Source organism: Terrapene carolina, unplaced genomic scaffold (assembly GCF_002925995.2).
Source record: "Terrapene carolina triunguis isolate 2854851 unplaced genomic scaffold, T_m_triunguis-2.0 Scaffold96, whole genome shotgun sequence".
NCBI lineage: Eukaryota > Metazoa > Chordata > Testudines > Emydidae > Terrapene > Terrapene triunguis.
Genome location: NW_020664447.1, coordinates 7,594,523 through 7,621,516, shown reverse-complemented (window position 1 = coordinate 7,621,516; position 26,994 = coordinate 7,594,523). Strand labels below are relative to the sequence as shown.

Here is a 26,994-nt window from a genome sequence, read left to right as displayed (position 1 = left end):
AGGCTATTTAAATCTATATAATCAGAAATATAAGCAGTAATCCACTGGCCTGTAATGTGTGTGTGTATGTGTGTGTGTGTGTGTGTGTGTGTAAACTATTATACTGTTCTAGGTTTATAATACCTGTGTTCTCATATAGTTATATAAGATTTTAGTTTACAAAAATTCTTGCTATAAAACAGATGTTCATATAAAAGTTTAAATTTTGTTTTGAAAAACAATGAGATTTTATAGTCTTACGTGTCCAACAATTACTGTACTGTAAGTATTTCACAATTCTGTCCATTGATTTGTTTTAGATGGAATTTACTGACACAAAAAATTTGCCAATTACTTCATTAGCAGAGCAACCCATAATAAGAATTAGGACAAATGCACAGATGCAGGAAACGACTAGTTTTGCTGTCCATAATCTTTCTTCTGTGCAGAGAGAGCTAAGTGTCTTCCTAAAAAAGCGCTCTCCTGAAAACAAAGGCAGTTAAAAATATATGCTTTGCTCATATAATATGTTCAGTGTGTGTGAGAGTGTCATGTCTTTCCAGCTGAATAAAATCTGTAAAAAATAAAATAAAGAACTGAGCTGTGGCATTCTAGCAGTTACTAGCCTATAGACTTGTAGATGGACAAATAAAGGCCAAATAATCAAAGGAGGGAAATCTGAAACTTCCTGGCAAAGTATGAAAACATACTGTAACTATGGGTATGTACAGGAGAACACTTCTGGCTGACTCTCAAAAAAACCCACCGCAGGATGAGTTCCTATTGTTTATCTCCTCAAAAGGTCAATAATACTGAGATGTAGAACGACATTAACTAATCAGATAACATATACAAATTAGAGCATTTTGGCTGGGAGCAAAAAGTCCAATTATTTACCTCTTAAAAAAAAGAAAATATTTTTCTTTTCTAAACCTCTAACTTCATAAGCCCTTTAGAAACTCCGTTTAAAAGGAAAAGCTGCCATGCATTTGAAAACCATTACTAAAATGTAGGGATATCCAGATAGTCTTTGGACATTCAGAAAGTAAGTAACAATACAGATATTGAATATTTGGTTCAGTGAACATCCTGGTTTATTGTTCCTTGAATTAAATATTGACGTTATCTTTGCCTCAGTCAATATTTACCTCTCAGAGTAATGAATCTCAATAAGCACCTCAACCGAAGTTAATATCAGCTTATTATTTAACATCACTTAGTATCCATGGAAGAACATCATTGCTTGATTTAACACTAATGACTGCACTGAAAAACAAATAAGCAAAAACTGCAAAATAAAATATTTAGCGCTTTAGATAATGAGTAACATAAACCTGTTATGAATAATTCTTATCAGCATTGCATTTCTTCAGATAAACTGATTCAAGAGACCACAGGCATGGTTCTCCTTTCACCTATACTAATTTTACACTGGTGTAATTCATAGAGTTTGAGGCCAGAAGGGACCACTATGGCCATCTAGTCTGACCTGCAGCATAACACAGGCCAAAAATTTTACCCGGTAATTCCAGCCCTAATAGAATTTTTCTTTTCTTTTCAACTATTTAAGTGAACACTATTGAGCCCAATAACGTGTGGCTGAGTCGGAACATCTCTCTTAGAAAGACATCTAAATCTTGATTTTAAAACTCTAAGTAATTATTAATTTACTACTCTCCTTGGTAACCACTGGTTTCAATAGCACTGTTCCTGATTTAGACTCATGCAATGTGATCTACTAGCATGGACACCTATGCCTATCCAATTGAGGCCTGATAGAGGTGCGAGAGGAGAAGCAGGCCCCATGTCTCCTGTGTGTCTTACAACTGAAAATGTAAAATCATCACAGCTCATGTGTGTCATGATTAGAGCGGAAAAATAATTCTTGTTTATCTAAAACTTCCACAGAATCTTGTATTGTAACAATCTCAGCAAGTCTGAGTTAATGCCAAAAAATGCATTAGAATGTGAAGGGTGGAGGACTGTTTCCAGAAAATAACAATCATACTTTTGCGTGATGTACATTGTACAACAAAACAATTCAATCATGAACTAACCAAGGGGCTAGACACTGCCTCCTTTTATGTAAATAAATCTAAACTAGCAACACAGAAGGCCTGCAGCTCAATGTATAAAATAGACTAGAGAGAAAAACAGGCACTATTTTATTTTCTATTTAATTTATATAATTTCTTTCTAAAGTAAAGGCAAAATATCAAGGTAAAAAAAATAAGTTGTTTATCCCGTATTTTTTAGGCTACAGTATTTAAGTGCTATCCCATCTAATAGTTTTACAAATATTACAGTATGACACACTACAAACTTTACTTTTCTTGATCACTCTTTACCACTTTTATTAAAATGTGTATGCTCAAACACGCCTCACTACTCTTACACGATATTAGGCTTTTGGCCTAATTTTTCCAAAGTGAATAGTGATCTTGCGTGCTTCCATTTTTGGGTGCCTAACTTGAAGCAACCTAAAGAGGTCTGATTTTCAGTAAGTATTGAGCACCCACTTTCTGAAAATCAGGCATCTTTTAAGGCCTTTAGTTGGGAACCCACTTTTTTTTAAATGTAGGCTTTAATTATTAATTCCTTGTGCCCTTCCAACATACTGCATAATTTATACTAATTATATTTTTCTAAACTGTTCATTTTAAGTAAAAACAATTCCTTTACTTCAGTTTCTACTGTCCCTGGGTGTCTTTGTAGGATAGATCTTATGAAGAGGCTGTATTATAAGGTTTTGACACTGTACTGAATTTTGTACTTTGCAGTAAAGGTCTTCTCATTGCACAGAATCAAGCATACAAGCTGTAAAGAGTGCTGTTCCGATTGATAGACAATGCACATTTAAATCAGAACATCACATCATTACGAGTCTGAAGGAATAAGTAGTCATATCAGTTAGTATCCAGAAAATTTAAGCCTTGATTTATACAACAACATAAAATAGTTAACCGGGTTTAGTGCCTTTTACAGATCTCTTCTTCTTAGCTCCAGTGTGAACCATCACATCTTACTTATCCTTCCATACACATTCAGTAAGTTAGCAGGATCCCCTGATGCATCCATCTTATTATGGATAGAAGATATTGTCTTCTCTCAGATTAGAAAAATATTTTTTTCCAAATTAATATTTAATATACAGCTGAAGATAACCTCCTACAATTGGTTCCAAAGTCCAGTTTAATTAAAGCTATCAAGTCTATTGCTTGTTGCTCTGAGTATTTTAAAACAGACTAGCGAAATATTAATCAGAGATGGAATTCCCCAGAAGGTACCTAGTTATCTTCCTTCAGACTTTTTACTTCATCATTTCACTTGGTTTAATGCAGCCCTAATTTTAAGCATATGGTATAATAAGCGTAGCAAGAATAATCAGTTCAAAACACTTCTGAGAAATGATTCAGCTCCTTTAAAAAATACAAATGCAAAGGGATGACCGTGAAGTATATGATTGTTTGTTGTGATGGGTTGCTTTGTTAACAGACGTTCATCTGTCCCAAATAAATTCCTCACTCCACATTCCGGTATTTGGTAAACAAATTGTACAGCACTCTCAGTGTGGACTTCAAGTCACAATTTACAATATCTAGAAAAGGGAGGGAAAAAGGGAAAATCAGCTCTTTTCATGACATCCAGGAAGCCCCAGAAAAAATGCCCATCCTTCTTGCATGCAAGTACATTCTTCTCTCCTCAGTCTCTTCCCCAAATACACAACCACAAACGTAGGAAGCACGGGTATGGAAGATGGACAAATATAAGAACAATTTGTGACCAGGCCATCAATTTTACAGCCACACTTAATTGTAGGTGCAGATGAATACAGAACACACAACTTCCTGATTTGCAAATACAAATTTGCAAAGACAGCTAGTTAGATGTCTACATGCAAAAAATTAGTACCCGTGATTATTTGTACCTACAAAATTGCACCCACATTTGATTGTGGGTGAAAAGTTGCAGGTACAAATCTGGAAGCAGTTTTTTTTTTTTAATTGACACTCAGGGCCTGATCTTCCAGTGGGACTGTTCAGATATGGAGGGGCTGCAAGACTGGGTCCATACTGAATAAAACATATTCTGTTAGATTTTTATTTAGCAAGGAAATTAAAGCACTTCGACATTCTTAAGGTGAGATTTTTCTAAAGCACCTTGGGAGTTCGGTGTACAAATGCCTCTGAAAGTTGTTGCTGAAGATCTCACACCCTCAATCCTTAAAAAGTTAGGAACATGGTCAAGTAGATGGCTGAATCGGAGCCTCAAACGATATATATCTAAGCTTAAAAAAACCCCACCTTTGCGAAACAAGAGAGCTAATGAATGTCCACTCTGTATCCGAGAGAGGTTGTTGAGAAAGTCAACGTTATTGCGACAGAATATATATCAAATTAAATGACCCGAATCACTGCTCTGGTCCGTGTAAACAAGTCATCTTCAAAGCATGCAGGCAGTCCTAGCAAATTATGTAATTATCACAATAATATTGCCATTCTAGTAGTTATATTGCAGTCTTTTATGTGATTCTGAAGATTATACAACAAATGTCTACACTCTAATGGTCCAATCCAGCCAAACCCATGCATGGTTTTCCAAGCTATGCAAGCTGTAGAAGGCTGTGGACATTGGCTACATGGCAAGGCAGCTGCAGAAGCCATACAAAAAAAAGCTTCATTTCCAGAGTTGAGTAATTATGGAGCCTCCTGTGTTTCATGAAGGGACTATTCCATCTAATGGAATTAATGAATCCCTAGGCCCCTTCACTTTGTGGCCCCTTGGAAGACACAGATAGGTTCCAGGAGCTAATAGGCAAGGCTATAAAATGTAAAAAATCCCAAAGCTGCTGGGAATCAAGGAAAGGGCATTTCTACACAGCTCAGATTGCTACAGTTATGGTCTGCCTTTCTACCTCTAAAAAGGGGAGGTTCCCCCATCAAGCCTGGAGCTGGGAATCTTGGAGTCACATGACCCCCTTTATTCCCTTATAGAGGAGTCCTACAGAACTTAATGGAAAACTTTGCACAAATATTTTCAAACTACCCCATAAAATGTATCTGAAAATTTCATAATCTCTATGGAATTCTACAGGATTACTCCTGAGGGCATTCTGCACCAAAAATTTAAAAATTCTGCGCACAATATTTTAAAATTCTGCATGTTTTGTCAATAAATAAATGCAGAGGCTCCAGCATGGCAGTGGGGAGCACAGGGCGCTGGCTGCATGAAGGTGGGAGATCACCCTGCAGACCTCCCACCCCCGGGACACGGACTCAGCGGTGAGGCTACACCCTAACCTGATGCAGCACAAGGCCTGGGTCTGCCCCAGAAACACCCTGGGGTCCTGCCTCTCTGCGCCAGGCGTACCAGGTGTGGAGCAGGCAGGCTCAACCAGGCAGGATCCAAGTGTGGAGGGGCTCAGTGTGGGGGGATCCAGCTGTGGGGTGAGAGGATTCTGTGTGGGACAATCTGGGTGCAGGCAGTGCAGTGGGGGGGTTTACGTGTGGGGGGATCTGGATGCACACAGGCTCGTTGGGGGAGTTCCAGGAGCAGGGGCAATGGGACTCTGCAGCGGCTTCCAAGTGAAGGTGGTTGGGGCTCAGCGGAGGGGTCTGGATGCTGGGGGAATGGGGCTTGTTGGGGTGTGAGTCTGGGTGCATCTAGCTGGGTGCAGGGGGTGGGGCATCAGGGAGGGGGTTTAAGTGAAGGGAGCTCAGTGGATCGTGGTCTGGGTGCAGGGGTTGGGGTCTGGAGACAGGGGGTCCTGAGGCAGGAGGGCTCCAGATGCAGGGATTGTGGTTCAGTGGGGTGAGGTTTGGGTATGGAGGGCTAGGGGAGTTCTGGAAGTACACAGTGAGGCTTGGCAGGGGTGTCTGAGTATGGGAGGTCCAGATGCATGGGTGTAGGATGGATGGGGGAGCAGCTCCCGGTACAGTGACCCCTCCCACCACAGTTAAGGAGCGATGGGGGCAGGAAGCAGGTGAGGATGCTGAGCTTCCTGCAGCTAGGGGAGGTTTCCGGGGGTGGGTCTGAGGCAGCCCCAGACACTCCTTGCAGGGGAAGAGGAAGTCGTGTCCTCTCCTGCCTCCAGCCCAGCCGGGTCTAGCAGCTGACCCCAGCTCAGGTTAGGAGCCACTGGCTGGGGTGTCCCTAGCCCCGCGGTGATTTGCCTCTCCACCAGCTGCTTCGGGTGCATGAAATGATGTACCTGCTCTGCTAGAGAGTGGTGTGTGACTGCTCTTGCAGCTTCTCTTTGCTCCCCTTTCAGAAAGTCATTTTTCTGCGGGGAAGCAAAGAAATCTGTGGGGGATATGATTCTGCACATGTGCAGTGGTGCAGAATTCCCCCAGGAGTACAGGATGGTTAAAAAAAAACCTCTAGAAAGACTAATCATTTCTATTCACTTCCATAACACTGAATTCTATTAATTTTTTATAGAACTCTATTACATTTCTATAGAAACATAATTTTATCAAATTCTTCTCATAATAACTCATTTCCATGGCGGGCTTCTAAAATGGAGTGTCACCCAGAAGGAGCTTGCACTTGACAATGCTTTAAAATTCTTCTTCACTCAGTCATGGATGAGGAGACACAGGCTGAGTGCAAAGATTCCTATGAGTCCTAGCAGAACTGATGGAAGTCCAACCAGGATCTGGACTATGAGCCATGGAGTCTATCTTCTGCCGGAGTGTGCCCCTTAAATATTAGAGTTGGATGGCCTGAAAAGCTGGCTGCATTCTGGAGACCACAATTTAATTGTGTTTGTGTTCACATTTTAAATTACACCCGCACCAAGTCTCTGCCTGCATTTGTGCTGTAACCAAACGCCAACAGCCTAGCACCATGCAAGAACTTGCAAGCTCAAGGCTTTCATTAAAGACTGATGAACAGAGTTTATGAAATCACTTCTGCTGTATGCAGTTAGGGCCATTTTAGAAAGAAAATCATAATGACTAGTAAAGGAAACAATGATGGCCAAAATTGGGAACCTAAATTTAGGCTCTTCGGTCCATATTCACTTCAATGCAAGCTGTGCTCCTAAATCATTTAGGTGCTTTTGAAAATCCCATCCTTAGGTACGTAAACATGGACTTCAGAGTCTAACTTTAGGCTTTTCTTTCTGAAAATGTTGGCTGATGACATTTAGCATCATATCTGTAGACATCTCTTGAATACAAAGTAGTAGTAAAAGATAAAATTAAGGGGGCCCTTTTAAGCCCTTTCATTGTATATAATTGCAAATAATATATTGCAAATAACAAATAAATGGTTGGCCCTGAAAAAGTTAATACCATGCAGATATGCTACTTTATTTACCATATTCACTATTTTTTTCTACATATGTTTTTCATATTCTGCAGCATTTATTCATCAGAAATTTCATAGAAGCTGTGTAGGAATTTTAAGACTATTTAGTATACACATTTATAGTAAGATACTTTCCAATGCTCTTTTGCTCTCTGGAAATTTTAGGCATGGGCATCGTGCCCAATGTAACAACACATAAAACAGATGCATTTTTCCATTCACATTGGGCAGGAAGTTTCATATTAAGCATTTCAATAATTGCACAAGAAATGGCATATATATATATATATATATACTGAAATGTCCCTATGGCTTGATTTATACTGGAAAAATTAGCTGTCCCCTAGAGCAGTAAATACCTGAAAAATTAAAATGCCATAAGAATTTTAAACCTCCACCAGGAGTGGGAGATCACAGCTACTCTCTGTTTTACATGAAACCCTGGATTTCACTGTTTCCACCACCTTACTTTGATTGCCCAAACATAAGGCCTTGTGATATAGTCACCGTCAATTTAGCTAAAGTAGGCCTGCACGCAATAGTCCCAGCTATCACACGAAGTGAAAAACTAGGATCAATATTGCCAGATTAAGGCATAGGCCTAAAGGTCTGTGCCCGCAACCCCAGCTCCTGAGGCCTATGATTGTCAGAATTTCAGCTTTTTTGTTTGTTTGTTTGTTTTGTAAAGTAAGGACTTGTCTATAGTTGAAATGCTACCGCGGCACAGCTGCAGCTGTTCCAATGTTGTGCTTCAGTATAAACAGTACCTATGCTGACACGAGGGTTTCTCCGGTCAGCGTAGGTAATCCACCTCCCTGAGAGATGGTAGCTAGGTCAATGGAAGATTTCTTCTGTCAACCTAACACTGTCTACAGTGGGAGTTAGACTGGCTTAACTACGGTAGTCAGGGGTGTGGATTTTTCACACCCCTGAGCAATGTAGCTGGGTTGACCTAACTTTTTAGTGTAGACTAGGACTAAGCCTCTAGCTGTTATCATTACAAAGAAATAGTTGAAAAGGTGACCATAGCATAGATGCTCTAGTGATGTCAGCCTTAGTCTGCAGACAACCTGCAATGATAGGTGTGAAAAGTTCTAACTGTCCCATTCATCTCTATGGGGTGTTACTTCCACACCATACTGTGCTGGAAATGTCCAGCCAACACCACCCAGAAAAGGATTGCGTGTGTCGGCAGAGTGCAGTAAGCCCAGCAAACAGATACCCCAACAGCCTGGGTGTAAGTACTGGGGCAGGGCCCTGCTGCCATTCCTGCCTTTTTGAGGGACCCTTGCTCTTCCAAGGGAAGCACGTGTGTATATAAGCAGTGAGGGGTGGGAAGGGGGAGAAGGGAGCTGCCACTCCTGAGAGGATAAGAGGGGCCCAAGTTGCTGTCCCTGTTTCTCTGGGAAGGGAGAGGAAGTCCCTGCCACCACTACTCAAACTGGGAGATGGAACCATGGCTGGGGCGGGGCTACAGGAGTGGCGCCACAGAGGCACTCCATGTCATATCATGGGGTGCCTCAGGCTCTGGATTGCCTCAATCCAGCCTTGTGAGTGGGACTTAAACCCATGTTTTTATATGAGAGTGCAAGGGTGAAATTCTGGTCCTACTAAAATCAATGGCGAAACTCTCACAATCTTCAGTGGGGCTCAGCTTTCCCCCCAAGTCTCAACCTCTTGCCTATAAATTTAGCAGCAGAAATACGTAAGACGCAAGTCTGAAAATTCACCAGTATAAAAAGTCATCTCATGAAGACGAGGGAACATTGGATCAGATAAATGCAAAATATTTTAAATTTTCACAATTAGATACTGTGTTCAAAGGCAACTCAATGAACATTTGATATTTGTCTTTTCCTACCACAATGAATAAGTCTTCAACACAACCCTTATGAATTATGTTGCACATTTTGGGGGGTTTAGCAGGCGAAGGTGAAATGGGAGGGAGTAGGGTTATCCAGATGTGTGGGCAATACAATTCACAAATAATTTTTCATATTATTAATATCATCATCTGTTCAGTACAGGTGTTCATGATGGATAAGTCCTAACCTGGCCAGAGCAGAATTATCACCCGTTGTGTCCTTTGCAGAAGCACTTTTACTGGCAAAGGCAGGAATTGTCAAGGAGGGGCTGAGGAACACATGCTGAAAGGACTATGCTGCTTCTCTGAGGATCAGCATACACCCCCATGTAGCACTTGATGCTGATTGAAAGAGAGCTAGACACATACCCTAACCAAGGATTGCCTGAGCACTACAGACAGACTTGCCTCTCTACTTTTGTGGATTAAGAGGTTCCTTGTACCATCATCCCACCCGCAACACCACAGCACAGGATAGGATTTCATCCTTAAACTGATAAAAAGATTAATAATAAATAAAGTAGGATACCTTCTGGCCTTGGTTTTGGTTTTTCCAACCCTCCATCTTGCATTAGCTCAAATGAAAAGGACACATTAATGACCTGGTAATATAATGAACACATTAATTATTGTACATTATTTCCTGCCCAGTGTACATGGTCAGCATAGGCTGCGTTTAAGGCTACAGAGCCAAATCCTCAGATGGTGTAAGTTGTCATGGGTCCATTCATCAGAGGATCTAGTCCATAGAAACCAGGGAACTAATCATTATTCCAAGTATTTTTTGGTCAGAAATCAAAATATTTGCAAATGGAATTGTCCTGATCTGAATAGGATTTGGGCTCAACTGTCCACTGAGAGACAAGTTAGCTTGGTAAATTACTTAAAAATTAACAAAAATAAAATAGTAAAAATAAACACTATATAGTCCAGGTACAAATAGACAGCTGAATTGCCTTGGATGACAATAGAGATTGTGTGTGAAGACTAAGGGCAGTGTTTGGTCTTAAAATCGTATATTGTGCATATAAGGGAATATGCCTTCATATTTTTAAACTATGTGAAATCTTGCAAATGTCCAGTTTTTGTTGTTCATAATTTGATTCCGCCAGCACTCAGGCACAGATGTCCTATTTAAGTCAGTGGTAATACTGAGTATTGCTCAATGGCAGCACTGCAGTGGCTGCCCACAAACAGTTAATATTTCCTAGAAACCAGACAGTTAACACAATTTCCTCCTCTACTCAGATGAGGCAATAACCATAGTATCTCAAATACTACTGTGTAGTAAATGCTGGCAAATGCTGAATTTTTAATGGTGACCACTGTAGTTCCTTTTTTTTTTAACCTAGGTAGGGTACATCAGTCTTACATAAAAAGGTTTGAACGGTGTATTACAGGAAGTGTTTTTCTTTATATAAAAATATAAAATCCAACAACAGAATTACCTTTTGTTCAAAACTATCAGGAGTCAAGAAAAAGCTGTGCAGAGGCACAAAATAGCCCTCCAGGAGACCCATTAGCAGCACTAGGTACACACCGTCTGCAAACTGTAAGAGACCATGATATGTCTGAGTATATATTCTAAAACCGTATAATTATTTTGCCTGATAAACAAGATACCCTTTGCCTAATACAGCATGCTGGCGACACTACTACCCTAACCATTTTTAATTGCATCAAAAGATTTAATTTATGTGACTTCTTATGCTTATATCAGGTATTACACTGTTATGCCTTCATGGCTAAACTGATCTGAGACTGACATAAACAAGTGGGCATATAAACACCCTGGAAAGAGGTTGTGGCCAGCAGAGACCTGCAGTTATGGGTGTCTTGTCATTGAAGGCTGAGTAGATTTGGTAACTGGGAAGTGGATTCATCACTGGAGGAACAGGGGGTTGTGAGCCCATTTCTGTAGTGTGGGAGCCTTGGGATGGCTGGTCTAAGGAACACACCTTCAATTCAGATTCTGCTGGCCCTGTGGCAGAGGCACAGCCATCTCTTCCAAACTGTTTGTGACATGGCACATAGCCCCAGAGCAGAAGAAAGTAGAAATGAATGTCATCTAATGATTGCACAAGAAATCTCAATATATTGGAAAAAGAGGAGGGGAATAAAGAAACAAAAGGGTTGTCCAGAGTTCAGTAAAGTCCATATTAACCTATTTTTCAGTGTACACAATTATAGGTAGATGGCATCCATCTAACTGCTATGGTGCATCCTTATTTCATTATGAACTATAACTTCACACATTATGCACATGGTTTTCATACACGTTACTTTTAAATTTTAAAACATGTTTCTCAAAAATTTCAGAACACGATCACATTCCTCAAAGAACAATAAGCATGTCAAGCTTTTTAAAAACATGGTTTTGAGTTCTTTGAGATGACACAAATTCTGTATTTTTTAAAAAAGAAATGTATTCTTTTCACACTTGTGTAACACAAAAGCAGATTAATGGATTTTTTTCTGAACCTGGGCTGAGACCAGGCATGAGCAAATTTTTGCCCAAAGGCAACATTTCAGAGAAAGTCATGAATGACTGTGAAGAGAGGTTTAGAATAGAATGGCCATCTCAATCTTATCTATACATCACAACTATCAGTGCTGGAACATAGCCTCACTTAATCAAATTCTGTTTATCCAATTCCCCAGGTTATCTGAAGCAGCTCAGTGTCTCCCTGAAGCTGCTCATCATCTCTCTGCTGTTGGAAATACAATCAATCTTTCAGCTTAGCGAAATCCAGTTTCAATGAACTTTTTTGGGGTCTCTAGGGACATTGATTAATGAGGGTTCTTCAGTAAGAAAACAATGGAATAAACAAACACACTTAGAAACAAAGCCATATTTCTGAAAGCCTTTATATGTCTCCTCCCATCTAGTTCTTAATTTCACCTGTGCAAAATCCATACCTATTAGAGACTTGTAGTCAGTTATACGAGGGGTTCTGAGACTTTTTCGTAAAAAGAATCATGTCTTAAAGGAAAAAATGCCCTATGGACATCTCCCCTCTCACTGGTGATCATGCAGACCACCTTCCTTCCTATCTCATCATGTAACTTCCTTGTGGCAACTGCAGCAATTGTTTATATAGAAAAAGAATACTAGGGAAGTATTTAATGTATTTTTAGCTTCTTTCAATGCATTCTAGCGACTGGAAACAAGGAGGAGGAGCCAGCACCATGTCACACTGTGGAGCTCTCAGGCTTAGAACCCAGTGATGCAACTGCTTATACACTCAATAACTTTATGTGTGTAAGCAGTCTCTGTGAGAAGTGTCACAGCAGTCCCATGAGATTTTTCATTTGAGTTAAGTAAAGATAGCTGGAATGCAATTGCCCAAGTTGGAATTTGATCAGAATACCAGGGCGAAGATTCTTACTGCAAAAACTGCTATGGAATCTCTAATGACCAAAATTGTTCTGGACCCTCCTTATATAGTGTACAGCTAACATTAATGGTAAAAGAAGTACAAATCTTTTGAGGGAATGTGCTCCAGAAATTCAGTTACTACTAGAATAGCTCATTGTCTTTGCAGTATAGTTTTTATCTTCACATGAAAGACCTATATAAAATTAAGCAATCCAGAGGGGTTCCTGGGTGAAATAATTTCTTTGAAGATGGCTTAATAAGACTCCAGTGAAACTTTTGAACAAGTTATGATACGTGTATAGTATGGTGCAATTGTCCTCCCATGGCTATGAATTCTTACCTGGGTTTCCAGTTCTGTAACCTCCAAATTCAGTTTATTCAGGTGCTTGTTCACAAAAGTGATGAGGGTCTGAAAAATAAGAACATGTCAATCAAGGCACACTTTTTAAAGCAGCAGTTTCAACTTTTCCCATAAGTTAGACTTGCACGTGCACAGTGTTTAGAGCTGATTTCTAAATGTTTTAAAGTTACAAACAGAAACCTGCGATTTTTAAAGTATTTTACTCCTAGATTGATTGGTTTTCTGAGAGAGGAACAGAACTGACATGAACACTAATCAGATAATTAAAACACATTGTTATAATGTGATTCTTCTTCAGAAAGCTTAAAAAAAAAGATTTGTAGCAGTCTAGAGAGTTGTGTTATTAGACTAGGCTTCAATTTGATAGCAGCTGAAATACATGGGGGCAGATAATCCGCTGATGTAAATTGGCATTTCTCAATTGGCTTCAGCGGAGATAAGGATCGACCTATTGAGTTTTCTTTTACATTACATACAGGGTACGTTTACGCTGCAATTAAAAAACCCTGGCTGACCCATGCCAGCTAACTTGGGCTTGCAGGGCTCAGGGTAAGGGGCTGTTTAATTGCAGTGAAGACATTTGGGCTCGGCCTGGAGCCCAGGCTGTAGGACCCTGCAAGGTAGGAGAGTCCCAGAGCTTGGGCTGCAGCCCAAAACCAAATGTCTACACAACAATTAAACAGACCTTTAGCTATGAGCTCAAGTCAGCTGGCACTGGCCGGTTGCGGGTGTCTAACTGCAGTGTAGACATACCCAGTTACATGACAAAGTTCTTTACAATGGAGACATCTATATATCTCTCCTGTTCTATCTTCTGAAGCAAAATTAATGTTGATGAAAGCAATAAATGTAACACTCAGAATTTGTAATCACAGGATTATGACTTTCATTTTCAGTGTAAAGTTTAAGTTTTATTACATTAAATATGTTAATGTGCTACTTAATTGTATTTCAGAAATAAAACACTTTCCAACCTTTTTTACAACATTGAGCTTGTCTGGAGCATGGTCAAATAAAGTGTCAAATGCATCCCGTTCTGAAAAAATAGTCAAATCTGTTAACATAGCAAGCAACAGCTATCCAAGTGCATAATAAACACTAATTAAAGAGCATGAATGATGAGACCAACAGCATCAGCAGAATCTTTTAATGTAGTTTCTTTTTACTGCACTTACTGTATATTCTGATTGTTCGTCTCTTTCTATAATCTCCTAGAAACTATTACTGTCTTTTGCCAGTAACAGATTTTCGCTGGGATTTTGGGCTGCTTAATGAAGTGATCTGAACAATGAACTGTAACTTTCTCCCTGAGAATTAACAACGATCAATATCTACCTGTATAAAAACCTTGATAACTAGGCATAGGTAGATAGTGAACCAAATTAATTCACGAACAATGTGAACTTGCACCTTCAGTCACTGAGAGAGCAACATTTGTAACAAAGTGCATGGGATGCTTGCATTACATTGTGATCTTGGTTCGTTACCACATTATAACAAGTCCTCATGTCACAGTTGTAAAATGATGCTTGGTACAGATGATTTTGTGCCACCGTGAAATGTGTCCTGTGACATTTTAATGTCCCAGGTTGCAGGACAACCCCACTGAAATTAGCGTAATCTCTTAAAGACCAGGACAGATAGCCAACCTACCAGAGGTGGGAGGACTGAGGTAACAGTGGACTCACCTTCTGAAAAGAAAAAGAGACCTTGAATCATCCCCAAGTTACTCCATTTTGGCTAGTAATTGGGGTGGCACAAAATGACTTCACAGAGAGCTGCTTTTGCCCTCCCTAAACAGAAAGAGCTAGAATGATAACTTTACTCAGTCCCATTGACTTCAATGGTGATTTCACATGGAGTAAGGTTCTACTCAATATGAGTAAGAGTATCACAGTCTGATCCAAAAAGCATCTCCATGACCAGCGTTTTTGAACTCAGCTGTGAATAAATTATGTAAACCAGATTAACATTGTTCTGATTTTAGTCTCAGTGACATTAAAGGTGCAATTTCAGGATAAAATCGTAACAACTGTTTCAATTAAAAGAGACTAAGCCTCTCCATTGCAAGCAAAGAGGAGCATAGCATCAAATGCTCTAAAAGGAATGGCAGTTGTATTATGGAACATCATCTTTCATTCATGTTGGGAACCTCTAATCATTAATGTTTTTATATTGAAGTTCTAGGGTGAAATCACCAATCACCTGTAAAATAGCATTTGCTGAAAAGCATAAGAAATAATTTGTTTTAAAAATGGCTAGGCTGACATCAATGTTTCTCTTATTTGTTAACTGCCATCCCAATCTACAACACATTTATTTATATATTTATCAAGGCAGCTGCAAATCCTGGCCTGACTTATGGTTTGAATGAACGGATCAGCTGTAGGAGAATTAATTCATGTACACTTTGGTAGCCTCAAGAAAATGATAATAATCAAATGAAACTTACCATACCTTCCTGATAATGCCCTATAGTAAAAAGGAAAACAAAATTATTATGTATCTCATTTACTTTACTTCATGCTTTTCTTTAAGATGGACAAGAAAACTGCATATATGGCCAGATCCTTAGCTCTGTGGAAACTGGAGTAGGTTAATAGAGTTCAATGGAGCGCCACCAATTTACCCACTTGAGACTCTGGCTCATAGCATCTTGAATCAACTAACATAGTCTTGTTGGCTTCAATAAAGGTTCATGGTGATACCAAATAGTACACTTCCTACTGCTGAGCCAAATCAACAGCCTTCTCTTGTGGAGAAGGTTTTTGCTATGTTTTATTTCATGAACTCTTTTCCCTTTGCCCCAAATATCCAGTTGTCATGGCCACTACAATAAAGTGCTAGCCAAAACAACAATGCCTAGACTAGGTTCTTAAGGACTGCAGAGTTTTGTTTCATTTGATCCTTCATATAAATATCACACTTGTAATAAACCCATAATAATGAGAATTAATAATGAGTCATTAGCCTGAACACTCCTCACTCTATTAGAAAGTAGAATTTTCTGCTGTTTCTTGCTGGACTTGAATAATGTTTCCACTATACATTGCACTGTGAGATCACATGTAAATGTTTTACCATGGTCACTTATGCTTCTTCAGAGCCTAATGGTGAATGAAATATTGGGGAACAGTTTTTTTCTTTTCTGAGATAATTTAGCACTTCATAACTAAACTGTGAAAGGTAAAAGCATAAGACATACCCCTCTTCTTGTCTGTTTGAAAAACGTATTCAGACAATTTTGAATGTATAGTATTTGAAACAGGATGCAATATAGATTTCTTGAAATGCACAAATTTCATACATATTTGCTCTACCTTTCCTTTGGTCTCAGTCTTTTGGAGATTTGCCGTTACTTTGTCATTAGTAATTCCAACTCGGTAATGTTACATTTTGAGAGGCATGTTTGAAAGCCTTATAAAGACTAAACTATAATCACTAGCTGAAGCATGATCCCTCCTGGAACCCCAATAATGAAATCTAAATATCACCAAATGGTTGAATTTTTGAGACACATCTGTGTTCAATTACTGAACTGCTGGCAACAGTGGTGTTGACATACTCAGTGTTACCAGTTATTTCCTCTAGGATTTGTCGGGATTGGAGGATTCCTTCTCGTTTCTGGAAAAAAAGAATTGGTTTTTGTTTAGTTTAGTACAGTTTAATGTTTAGGGTACTATAAAAATTATCTATGATCTACAAATATCATCAGATAAACATAAAAATAAAAATCTACATTTTTTTTCAAACTTGACTGTATTATTTTATTTCCATTTGTATGTATTCCACAGAATTTAGTCCAGATAACTCACTTGTTAAAATAAAAAGTTAAGAATGGCCACCAATGGTATAATACTAAGAGACTTGAAATGTCACCTTGTGTAACAGAGAACCTAAGGACTAAACGATCTGTTTCTTCCCCTTTCTCCATTTTTCTTCCCTCACTTTTCTGTCTAAGGCTCCAGTTCAGCAAAGCACATGAAACAGCTTAAGCACACAAATAGGAGGTTTGCTGAAGAGAGCCGGTGTGCTGAATTGCAGCCTATGTTGAAAAAGCAGCCCAGGCAAAGGGTGCCCACGCAGTCCCAGTTTTTGCAATCCTTTACTCCCATTCTAGCGATCCTTTCTTTCCCTGTTCTCTTTCTTCATCCTTATTATTATTTTTATTTCAAACTTGCCATTTTTCGCTCCTCTCTGCCTTAGAGGCTGTGTTTGTTTGGGAAGAAACTCCAAAATGAAGGACAATATACAGGGCCTGATCCAAATTCCAAGTCAGTGTTAGTTTTACTTCAATGTTTTATGGATCTAGCCAATATACAGGAAGACCCTTGCATGTGCTAATTAGTGTTCAATGCTGTACACTGGCTAAGGAGTTGACCGACTGTCAGAGAGTCTGAGTTAGTTGGCAAAGGAAGCAGCCTTAGTCTCCTCAGTTCCTTCCCTTACATTGATCACTGCCATTTTGGCCTTGGAGTACACATTTCAGGAATGTATTGCCTCTCTCGGTGTTCTCTTTGTTAACTTTAATCAATGGCGGTCGTCAAATTTTGTAGTACAAAAAGAAAAATCAGGCAAGCTCTGAGTGTTACACCATTCTCCACTCTCCATCACACAAGGCAGTGTCAAAGTAATTTTATACTTGTCCTAAGATCACACACATGACCACTACATGAAAGAGTCTAGAGGAGAACAACTTCAAAGAACACTGATTATTCCCCCTCTAAAAAGAGGGGTACAGTGGTCATGGTGGCTACTTAGGAATGAGGCAGTGGTATCTGTGAAGCAGGTGTGCTACTACTCCCTTGCTTGAAGAGAAGAGATGCATGGGCAACCCCAATGCAGAGTCCTGCTGCTCAGACTGCATGGTGGGATGAGGATTTGGCTTGGTTTGATTATATTACTATCAACTGACATTATACAAATATATAAAATTTAGTTTTGTGGAGAAAGTCATATATCATAGAATATCAGGATTGGAAGGGACCTCAAGAGGTCATCTAGTCCAACCCCCTGCTCAAAGCAGGACCAATCCCCAGACAGATTTTTGCCTCAGATCCCTAAATGGCCCCCTCAAGGATTGAACTCACAACCCTGGGTTTAGCAGGCCAATGCTCAAACCACTGAGATATCCCTCCCCCAGGTTTGTATGTTCCAGGTTTGTTTGTTTTGTAACTATAGATTTAAATAAGTACTAAATAAGTTCTAATTTCTGGTTGAAAGTACCAATTGCACTTAGCTAAAAACTTCATATTGGGGGAAGAGTTGTTACACATTAAAAAACTGCAAACAAAGAAACAAACTGTAGTGATGCTTGTATATGTCTCTTAATTAAACATGGCTCAGATAATGGCTGCTGAGACATGCAGCACTGTGTAAATTACTGAAAAACCATATTTTTTCTGTGTAATGCCCCAATTATTTAGGGCTGGGTTGAAACCTTAAAATGCGGCCCGAGTAAGCAGGGCCGGCTCTAGGATTTTTGCCGCCCCAAGCAAAAACAATTTTGGCCGCCTCCCCCCCCCCATTTTTTAATTACCCCACCCCCGGCCCCGCCTCAACTCCGTCCCTTCCCCAAATCCCCAGCCCTGCCTCCTCCCCCCAGGCTCTCAAGCCTAGGGAGGGAGGGGGAGACTCCGAGTGGCCGCGGCGTGGGCGCCGCTTCTCCCACTCCCTCCCAGGCTCTCAAGCCTGGGAGGGAGGGCGAGTAGCGGCGCGCGAGCGGCAGCAGCAGCGGAGGTGAGCTAGGGCGGCCGGGGCACATTTTTAGGGGCGGCATTCTGGCGCCGGCCATGCCGCCCCTAAAAATGTGTCGCCCCAAGCACCAGCTTGTTTTGCTGGTGCCTAGAGCCGGCCCTGCAAGTAAGGGGCAGTCTATGGCTGTATTGCCCCAGGAACTGAGGAGGAACATGACTGTGATGCAGTTGCAATCTGGCTCCTCACCCTTGCTCCAGGGCAGAAAACAACCTTTTTTGCTGGTACAATTTATGGCCCTCTCTGTGCTAGAGCTGAGGTGCAGTGGTGCATTATGAGGGGAAAGGGGGAACGGAGCGCAGGCTTTGCCCAGTGTCTGCACCTGAGGGGAGTAGCAGCATAAAAGATGGCAGTTGTTCACCCCTCTGTGTAGGATGGTGATGCAGGGGGATAATCAGGGTCCTTGTACTCCCTGTGCAGGTATGCAAAATAATCTAAGACATGACCAAACAACATTCTCTAGTACAGTTTAAGAACAATTACTTCACTAACTAGAAAATTTCTATTAATGTTAATGGGAGTTCTGAACCTAAATCCCCCATTAACTAATGGGAAAAGAGACATCAGGCAATCTCCAGATATTCATCCAACCAAAGTTGGCAACCCTACAAATGTAGCAATTGGAGAATGGACCTCTGAAAAAGTAATTTAAGAACTTTAAACATGTAGACTCCTTATATAGCACTTGTGTACATTAATAGCTGATCCTGATGGAGAAGTTATTTGTCATTGTGTAGATTGCTCTGAATTAAATGGAAAGTGACACAATATTTAAAAAAAAATGGTAGCAGGAGCAATGTTATTGACTCAGAGTTAACCATCCAAAATGGTATTTCAAATAAACAAAGATGTTTCAAAACCTACCCCCATTTCCCAGTAACGCCATTAAAAAGGCTACTACGAATTCCACAGGACGACACAAAATTTAAAAAAAAACTTGTTTTCAAACTCTGTGCTGCCTTTGACGGATGTGACCTGTCAGCTCTTCCATATAAATAGAGCTGGTTGGGCTTTAGAATTTCCATTGCACATTATATTCTGACGATTTAAAGAAATTGTTTCAAATGGGAACAAAACCCCCCAAATTTGAAATTATCAGCAAAACAAAATTTTAAAAATATTTTGATTAGGGATCATCAAAAAAGTTAATATCAATAGTGTTGAAAGTTTTAATTTTGACATTATTGTTTTGATTAATTTAATTTTGACTTTTAAATTATATTAAAATACTGTAAAATATGTTATATGTATGTATATGTATAACATACATATACAATGATGTCTAAATATAATATTAAAATTAATATTTAATATAAGTCAAATTAAATTAATTGACACATTTCAACTTTGTTGAATCAAAATATTTTTGCCATTCTCCCATCAAAATCTATACATTCCCACTGAACATTCTGAGTTCTACAAAACTCCATTATTTGACATAAAACGGAAATAAGCTTGTACCCGTGATATCAACTCATACATTTTTTTTATCACAGTTTATTGCTGAAATGAAGGCCAAAGTTCATCCTCTTCTATTGAAGACACAGGGAATTAGGTATCAGTTCAGAGACTTCCCTTCAAATAGGGATGTGTGTTCACACCAATGAATTTTAACATACAAGCTACCCTTTGGAAGTTAATGCATTTACAGTTCTGCTGGCGCTAATCAGTAATAACTGTAAGGTTGCATTCCAGGCTATGCAAGCTCCAGCTAGTCACAGATCCTTCTTGTTATAAAAGCCATTTCTGTATTAAAACATATCTTGGAGGGTGGGGGAGAAGATATCTGAAAATAAAAGTGGTTGTGTTGTCTATCATTTGCTGTTTTCCCCTTTCCCTGACTGAGCATTTTGGCAGTGTTTTCTTTACTATGGCCCAAGGCTGCAGTGCATACTCAGACAAAACTCCCACTAAGTCAATAGGAGTTTTGCCTATGCAAGAACTGCAGGATTAGGCCCCATAAATTTAACTTGGTGATGTCTGCTCTTATAATCTGCCCCATGACGCTGAAGTATGGAACCATTCTGCAGCCTCAGAGAATGAATATATCTTTGGAAGTGCTCTTGGGTCCAAGTGATTTAATGAGAGCCTGTAGGCAACGCTGCTTTAAAACTCTTCAATCCTTCCCAGAGTTTCAGAGTTGGTAGAGCTTCCAAGCACCCGATGTACCATGTTTAGGATGCTGCAATACTCTCTGCTCTTTGTGCCCAGACCATGTCCCATAGGGTTCTAGAATGGAGCAGTTCCTGCACTAAGGGGAATGCAGAGCCACTAATGTGCTTGGGCACTATGCATGGGCGCCAGGTTTCTTATGCTCTTCCCACAACCCTTGCATGCAAGCTAGGCACAATCTGCCCCATAATCATTTGAATATTATACAGAATAAAGAAATGCAAAATTAAGGCATGATCCAGCTCTTCCTGAACACTCCCACTCCCTTCAGCAGAAATTTAACAGTACTCTCACTGCATGTAAAAAAAAGATACCTATACTGTCAATAAAAAAAATCTACAGGAGAGAAAGGAGAATAATATACAGAAATGAACCAGGGAAGATCCAAGTGCATCATTTTTCAGAAACCGGCTTATAACCTAGATTTTTAATTACTCTAATTGCTAACAGCTTTTGTGCAAAACAAAGGAAGGAAATCTAGGTTAAAATTACTCTTTCATAAGCACTGTCCTGATTACCAGTTGGGTTTTATCATGTTATTTATGTCAGAAACAAATTTGTATTTCAGTAAACTAACCCCAGCCAACACTGCAACCTTCATATGTTGTGTGTATAAAATCGATAACAAAAACCTGAAACACATTCAGGGCTTTTTAATGTATTTTTTCTCCAATTCCCCCTCCCACCTCCACTCACACACATTCCCTCTATCTTTATCAAACTGCAAACAGTGGCATTTAAAAAACAGGCCTCTTACAGCCTATTGAGCTTTCCTTGCCATGACCTTATTTTACAGAATATATCAGGGTTTGAAGCTACTAGACTTTCTAATGTAAACAGTGAAAAAAGGCCTAAGGCTGCATTTATTGTTCCTTGAAACTTCCATTTCACTCAAATGGGCATTGCAGGTCCATAAGGAATTTAGAATCAGGCCCACTGTGTATAAAATAACCACATGGATAAAAAAACAAAGATGAATTATTCTAAAAATACTGGGCCAGATCCTTAGCTGCTGTAAATCGATGCAGCTGCATTGACTTCAGTGGAATTACACTGATTTACACTGGATCTGGCTCAGTGGGGCTAAATCTCCTCCCACATTGCACTGATTCTATCCCAGTGAAACTCCACTGGCCACAGTGCACTTACTCCTGATTTACAGCAGTGTAAGAGAGGAGAAACATGCACATTGACCCAGTCCTGCTTGGTCTGTGCTGGAACAAAACCTGGTTCTCATTCTGTCCCCTACTTAACAATGCTTTTCAGGGTATGTCTATAGTGCAGTCACAGCGTATGATTAAAGCTTGTGTAGGGATACTCAGGTACCAGAGCAGCGAAGCCACAGTAGCATGTACTTCAGCATGAGCTAGCTCCCTGAGTAATTACCCAGGGTTCTATGCAGGCTTATACAGCCTGAACTGAAGCCCGTGTTGCAGCTGCTGCTTCACTGCTCTGGGATCAAAGCTAGGTAGATTAAAGCTAGCATGCACACATACATGTATTAGGTTCACTTTTCAAGAAACTCATCAATCAATTTCAAAAATATTTCCAGGAGTTAAGTTACGTTTATCTTTACCTGGACAACAATTTGAATGGACACATGGTCAGGGAGTCTGGTGCTCAAAATTATTATGAATGCAACCAAAAGAGATGAAGTATCGATACAAGGCTTTTTGCATGAATCAGCTGTGATTGCAGAAAAGACATACCCTTATAGTCATGTAGCTCCATTGACTTGAGTAGAATTACTCCTCATTTACATCATTGTGCTACATAAGAGGAGAAACAAGCCCATTGACTTCAATGGGAGTTTTGTCAGAATAAAGAGGAATGCAAGATTTGGCTCCTTATGGATATATTTTTCACATTTTTTCCCTCTCCCCATTTGGTCCTTTTCCTAAGGATGACCTGATAGATACATTCTTGGCTTCTTGGATGGTGGTTATTAGCACTTTGAGATAAACTCGTCCTTTTAATATTTGTATAACATCCAAATCAGGAAGGGAAAGTGTTTGATTGAAAGTAATTTTCCTCTGAAGCCTTACACTCATCAGTGGAGTCTCACCATGGGTCACTTTGATCATATTTGGAGAAAGCCCACCAACTGGAATTTTAAAGCCAACGAGCAGGATTAGCAGCCTTCAGCGATATATCTGCCAGAAGTTCCCCCTGAGCTTCCTTTATTAGGAAATTACAAAATTTGAAAACTTTTCTGACATGTGAATGGTGGAAATAAGAGCTGTTAATTTTTTAGATTTGCCTAATAGATCTTCAAGTCATGCATATTTGAAGAGAGCCTAAATAATGCCTTCTTGCAAAGAGATACCTAGGCAAGCAACATAAACAAACAAACAAAAAAGGTAAAGGCTACTAAGCTGTGAAAAATAAAGGCAGAACTGATTTGTAGACAATAGCAAGAAGCAGAACAAAATATAGCAAGCACAAATAGAATTGAGTCTAGTAGGAAAAAAATAACAAACAGAAGAGCCTGGAAAGTTTAGGCAGATTGGGCTCTAATATGGAGTGTGATTGGCACAGAAAAATCCAGTTGATGGTTTCTTTATGAAAGAGCCAAAACTTGTAATCAGACTAGATTAGTGTATATAAGGCTGAAAAAGAATATTTATTCACCTAACATGGATTTGGATTTAATAAAGGGTGACAATTCATCACTCAGTGCAAGGGCTGATTTAAATATCTGCACTAGGAAGGGGCAGTGAGAAGATCGTCAGAAATGAGATAAATATTAACTCTAGAGATCATACTGTGTGATAAACAGACAAATACATTCCAACAATAATATTTAATACATCTTAATGTCATAGTCTGGCCACTTTGCAATCAAAATAAAATATTCTGAGGCACAGCTCAATCTGGTATAACACTCGTTCTTTTGCCTTTTGCGTAAAGCACTGTCAGCCAGCAAAACACACGTGTGCACACATACATGCACTTGCACATACGTGTATTAGGTTCATTCTTCAACAAACTCACCAATCAATTTCAAAATCATTTTCAGGAGCTGAGTTATGTTTCTCTTACCTGGACAACAACAACCTGAATGGACACATGGTCTGGGAGTCTGATTGGTGCCCGAAAATATTGTGACAATGCAACCAAAAGACGAAGTATTGCTACAAGACTTTTTGCATGAACAGCTGAAATAGATATTAAAAACCACAAGTTACATAAGGAAAAGTAACTAAGGAAAATATTTATTTTTGCTTGCAGGAACACCAGGGAATATGGGATACTTTTCCCCTTGGTATCTGGACTCACTGGAGGCTGCTATCAGGGTACCTTTTCTTCAACTGCCTTCCTGCTTTCCATAAATCAGCTAGTGGTAGAAATGCAGTGCAAAAAAAAATTTTTGCTTTTGCAATGTCTGGATGCCATTGGCCTGGGAAGGTGGAAATCTAAACCTGATCCAAAAGCCAGATTTTATGTACGGCCGCTTAAACAGCTGTCTATGCACTCCTTTGCTGGTCCTTTATCCTCTTTATTTCAATATGAATTTATGAACTATCAGAAAGATATTTTTGTATTCATAACATGCACTTTATTCATTTTTAAGTGTCACAATGTCTGCAGGATGATAAATGAGCCTATTTTGGCTGAAGCCTTGAAGCAATAACTTACTAAACTCAGTGACTCAAACATTCCTCATGAACTTGTTATAGTTCTTGTTATTTTAGCTTTTTCTCAGCAGGTTTCATATGGGTAGTTAACACTAGCAAGAATTACAAGATATCAAAGGACTTACTGTAGGTAAGCTGTAATCAAGTATCAACCCACTGACATCAAAGGGGAATCTATTTCTAACTTTAGTACTTCCTTTCTTATTATTTTTGCTTGTGTCCAGATTTGCACTGCATTTTTAGGCTTCCTTAGGGCAATGCTCTCAAATGATGGTTGACAGCTACAAAACAATGCTGTACATTTTCCATACATAAACTGACCAATAACTACTAAGTTATTACACAAATAAAATGGTAAGAGAGTCAATGAAATGTTCTCCTCCGTCATTTCTAATCTAAGTCACAAACATGTGCCAGAGATTTCTCTGCAAAAACACCACATGATTTGGCACAGAAGGCAAACTTTGTTGGGGATACTACTGTCAAGAATGAGGTGCTTTGGCAGAACTGGATAGGGAAGACTGACTTGCATCTACTTGCACTACAATTGGCCTGAGCCACTGCTGTCAATCTCCTACCTTAGCACTAAAACTCACAAACACCCGTAACACATTAAAACAAAGACAAGTCAATCACAGGGCCACCCTGCCCCCACCCCCTACATCCTGCAGTATAGGAGCAGGACCGGCTCCAGGGTTTTTGCCGCCCCAAGCGGCGATGGGGAAAAAAAAAAGCCGCTGTCGCAATTGCGATCAGCGGCACTCCGGTGGCAGCTCCACCGCACCGCTTTCTTCTTCGGCGGGAATTCGGTGGCAGGACCCGCTGCCGAATTGCCGCCAAACAGCCCGACGTGCCGCCCCTTCCCCTTGGCCGCCCCAAGCACCTGCTTGCTGGGCTGGTGCCTGGAGCCGGCCCTGTATAGGAGCCAGGAGGGAATGGAAGAAAACTATAAGACAAAAAGTATGATAGGATGAGCGGGAAAGGCAGCTATGCTTAATGTTCACCCTGCCTCCTCATACCTACCTCTTTTACCTCCATAGATCTGTGCTGACAATGGGACTTTGGGGATGAAAGGGAACATGGCTCAGGTTGGGGGAAGAAGATAGAAAAAAACCTGCTATAAACCTATTGGCCAAGATTTTTAAGAATGACCTTGTGATTCTGGGTGCCCACCTTGAAACACTTTAAAGGGGCCTGGTTTTCAGAAAGAGCTGAGCTGAAATACAGGCCCCTTTAAAGGATCACAGGATGGGCAAAATCATCCTGTGGCCCCCTCCTGCATTGCTAGCTGTTAATATGGCTTTTTTTTTTTTAATACATTAAAGGCTGGGGGTGAAATCCTGACCCCACTAACATCAATAGAAGTTTTTGCAATTGACTTCAGTAGAGCCAAATTTTCACCCTAAATATATTCAGTGGGCTTTGATCCAATCTAGCTGTATGCAATCTGTAAGCAAGCACATTACGTGCACATAACGTGCAAAAGGATATCTGTGTGCCTAAATATTGCCTTTATGCATGCTGCATGCATACATATGGTAAATGCAGATGCAAACAGGTAGGCAGGCACATTTCAGTGCACAGATGTCATGTTTTGAAAATCTGGCTCTGAAAGGTTGAGCATCAGTAGAGAATGAAGAGAGAAGTTGCTGAATTCCCTCTCATCCTCCCCTTACTGTGCAGCTACCACCAGGAAGGGCAGGAATTGGTAGATGTACTATTCTATGTTCATGAATTGCAGTGGGGAACTATACTATCTATACTATCAACAAACGAGCATTCCATTGTGAAACATGCAACTCACAGTCAACAGTCCACTTGATGCTCCTTGGAGGAAGTTTAAGGGTTTCATTAATCTTTTCAAGAACTGTCTGTAACTTCTGCTTCTGAGCAATTTCAGACTGTGTGACTTCAGCAACATTCAGTTTTTCACTCTCAAGTTTCTCTGAAGTGATAATGGAAGAAAAAAACCAACAACAGCCAGTCTACTCCTTAATCCTAGGTACCATGAGTAATATATGTGAAGACATTCTGTTCCAATGGATTTTTGGAAGATATCAGGCATCATAGTTTTAAAATTAACCCTTGATTTTTCAGCCTGTTCAGCGAAGGATACTCTTTTTCCCTTAAGGGGATTTCCAGTCTCATTTTGGAATCCTAACAATATCACCCACATTTTCCCCTTATTTCCCCTAACTTTTTAGTCTAAAGTAGTGAAGGGTTGGATGCAAATCCTTCTAGAGCACATCTCAGGGTTAAACATGCTGATGCTGCCTCCACAGCTCTACCACGAGGGATCTTCTGCACAGAAGTGAATTGCGCTACAGAGCAACAAGCCCGATAGAGACAAATATCATGCTTAAAAAGGTTTGATTCGTCCACTCCAGACCAACAGCTTCTCCCTCAGTGAATTACTGCCTTAAGAAATATGAATAAAAGCCAGGTGTGAACCAATGGAAGTGAGTCCATACATGGATTTGCAGTGGTTTAAGTAAATCAATTTTTAAAACTAATTTTGGAAACTATTGCAAGT

General features: G+C 39.9%; 1 protein-coding gene across 1 annotated transcript in view; it reads right to left on the bottom strand.

Moving 5' to 3' along the window:
- Positions 1-1,050: 1,050 nt before the first annotated feature.
- The window catches only part of PARVA (parvin alpha), an 87,391-nt gene continuing 61,447 nt past the window's right edge, over positions 1,051-26,994 (bottom strand). Inside the window, exons 5-13 of the mRNA XM_024196860.2 lie at positions 26,266-26,406; positions 23,866-23,981; positions 16,463-16,521; positions 15,350-15,369; positions 13,872-13,933; positions 12,877-12,945; positions 10,606-10,707; positions 9,687-9,759; positions 1,051-3,577 (exon numbers count right to left, since the gene is read on the bottom strand). Coding sequence (XP_024052628.2) covers positions 3,501-3,577; positions 9,687-9,759; positions 10,606-10,707; positions 12,877-12,945; positions 13,872-13,933; positions 15,350-15,369; positions 16,463-16,521; positions 23,866-23,981; positions 26,266-26,406 — 719 coding nt within the window. The 3' untranslated portion in view covers positions 1,051-3,500. The remainder of the gene's footprint in view (positions 3,578-9,686; positions 9,760-10,605; positions 10,708-12,876; positions 12,946-13,871; positions 13,934-15,349; positions 15,370-16,462; positions 16,522-23,865; positions 23,982-26,265; positions 26,407-26,994) is intronic.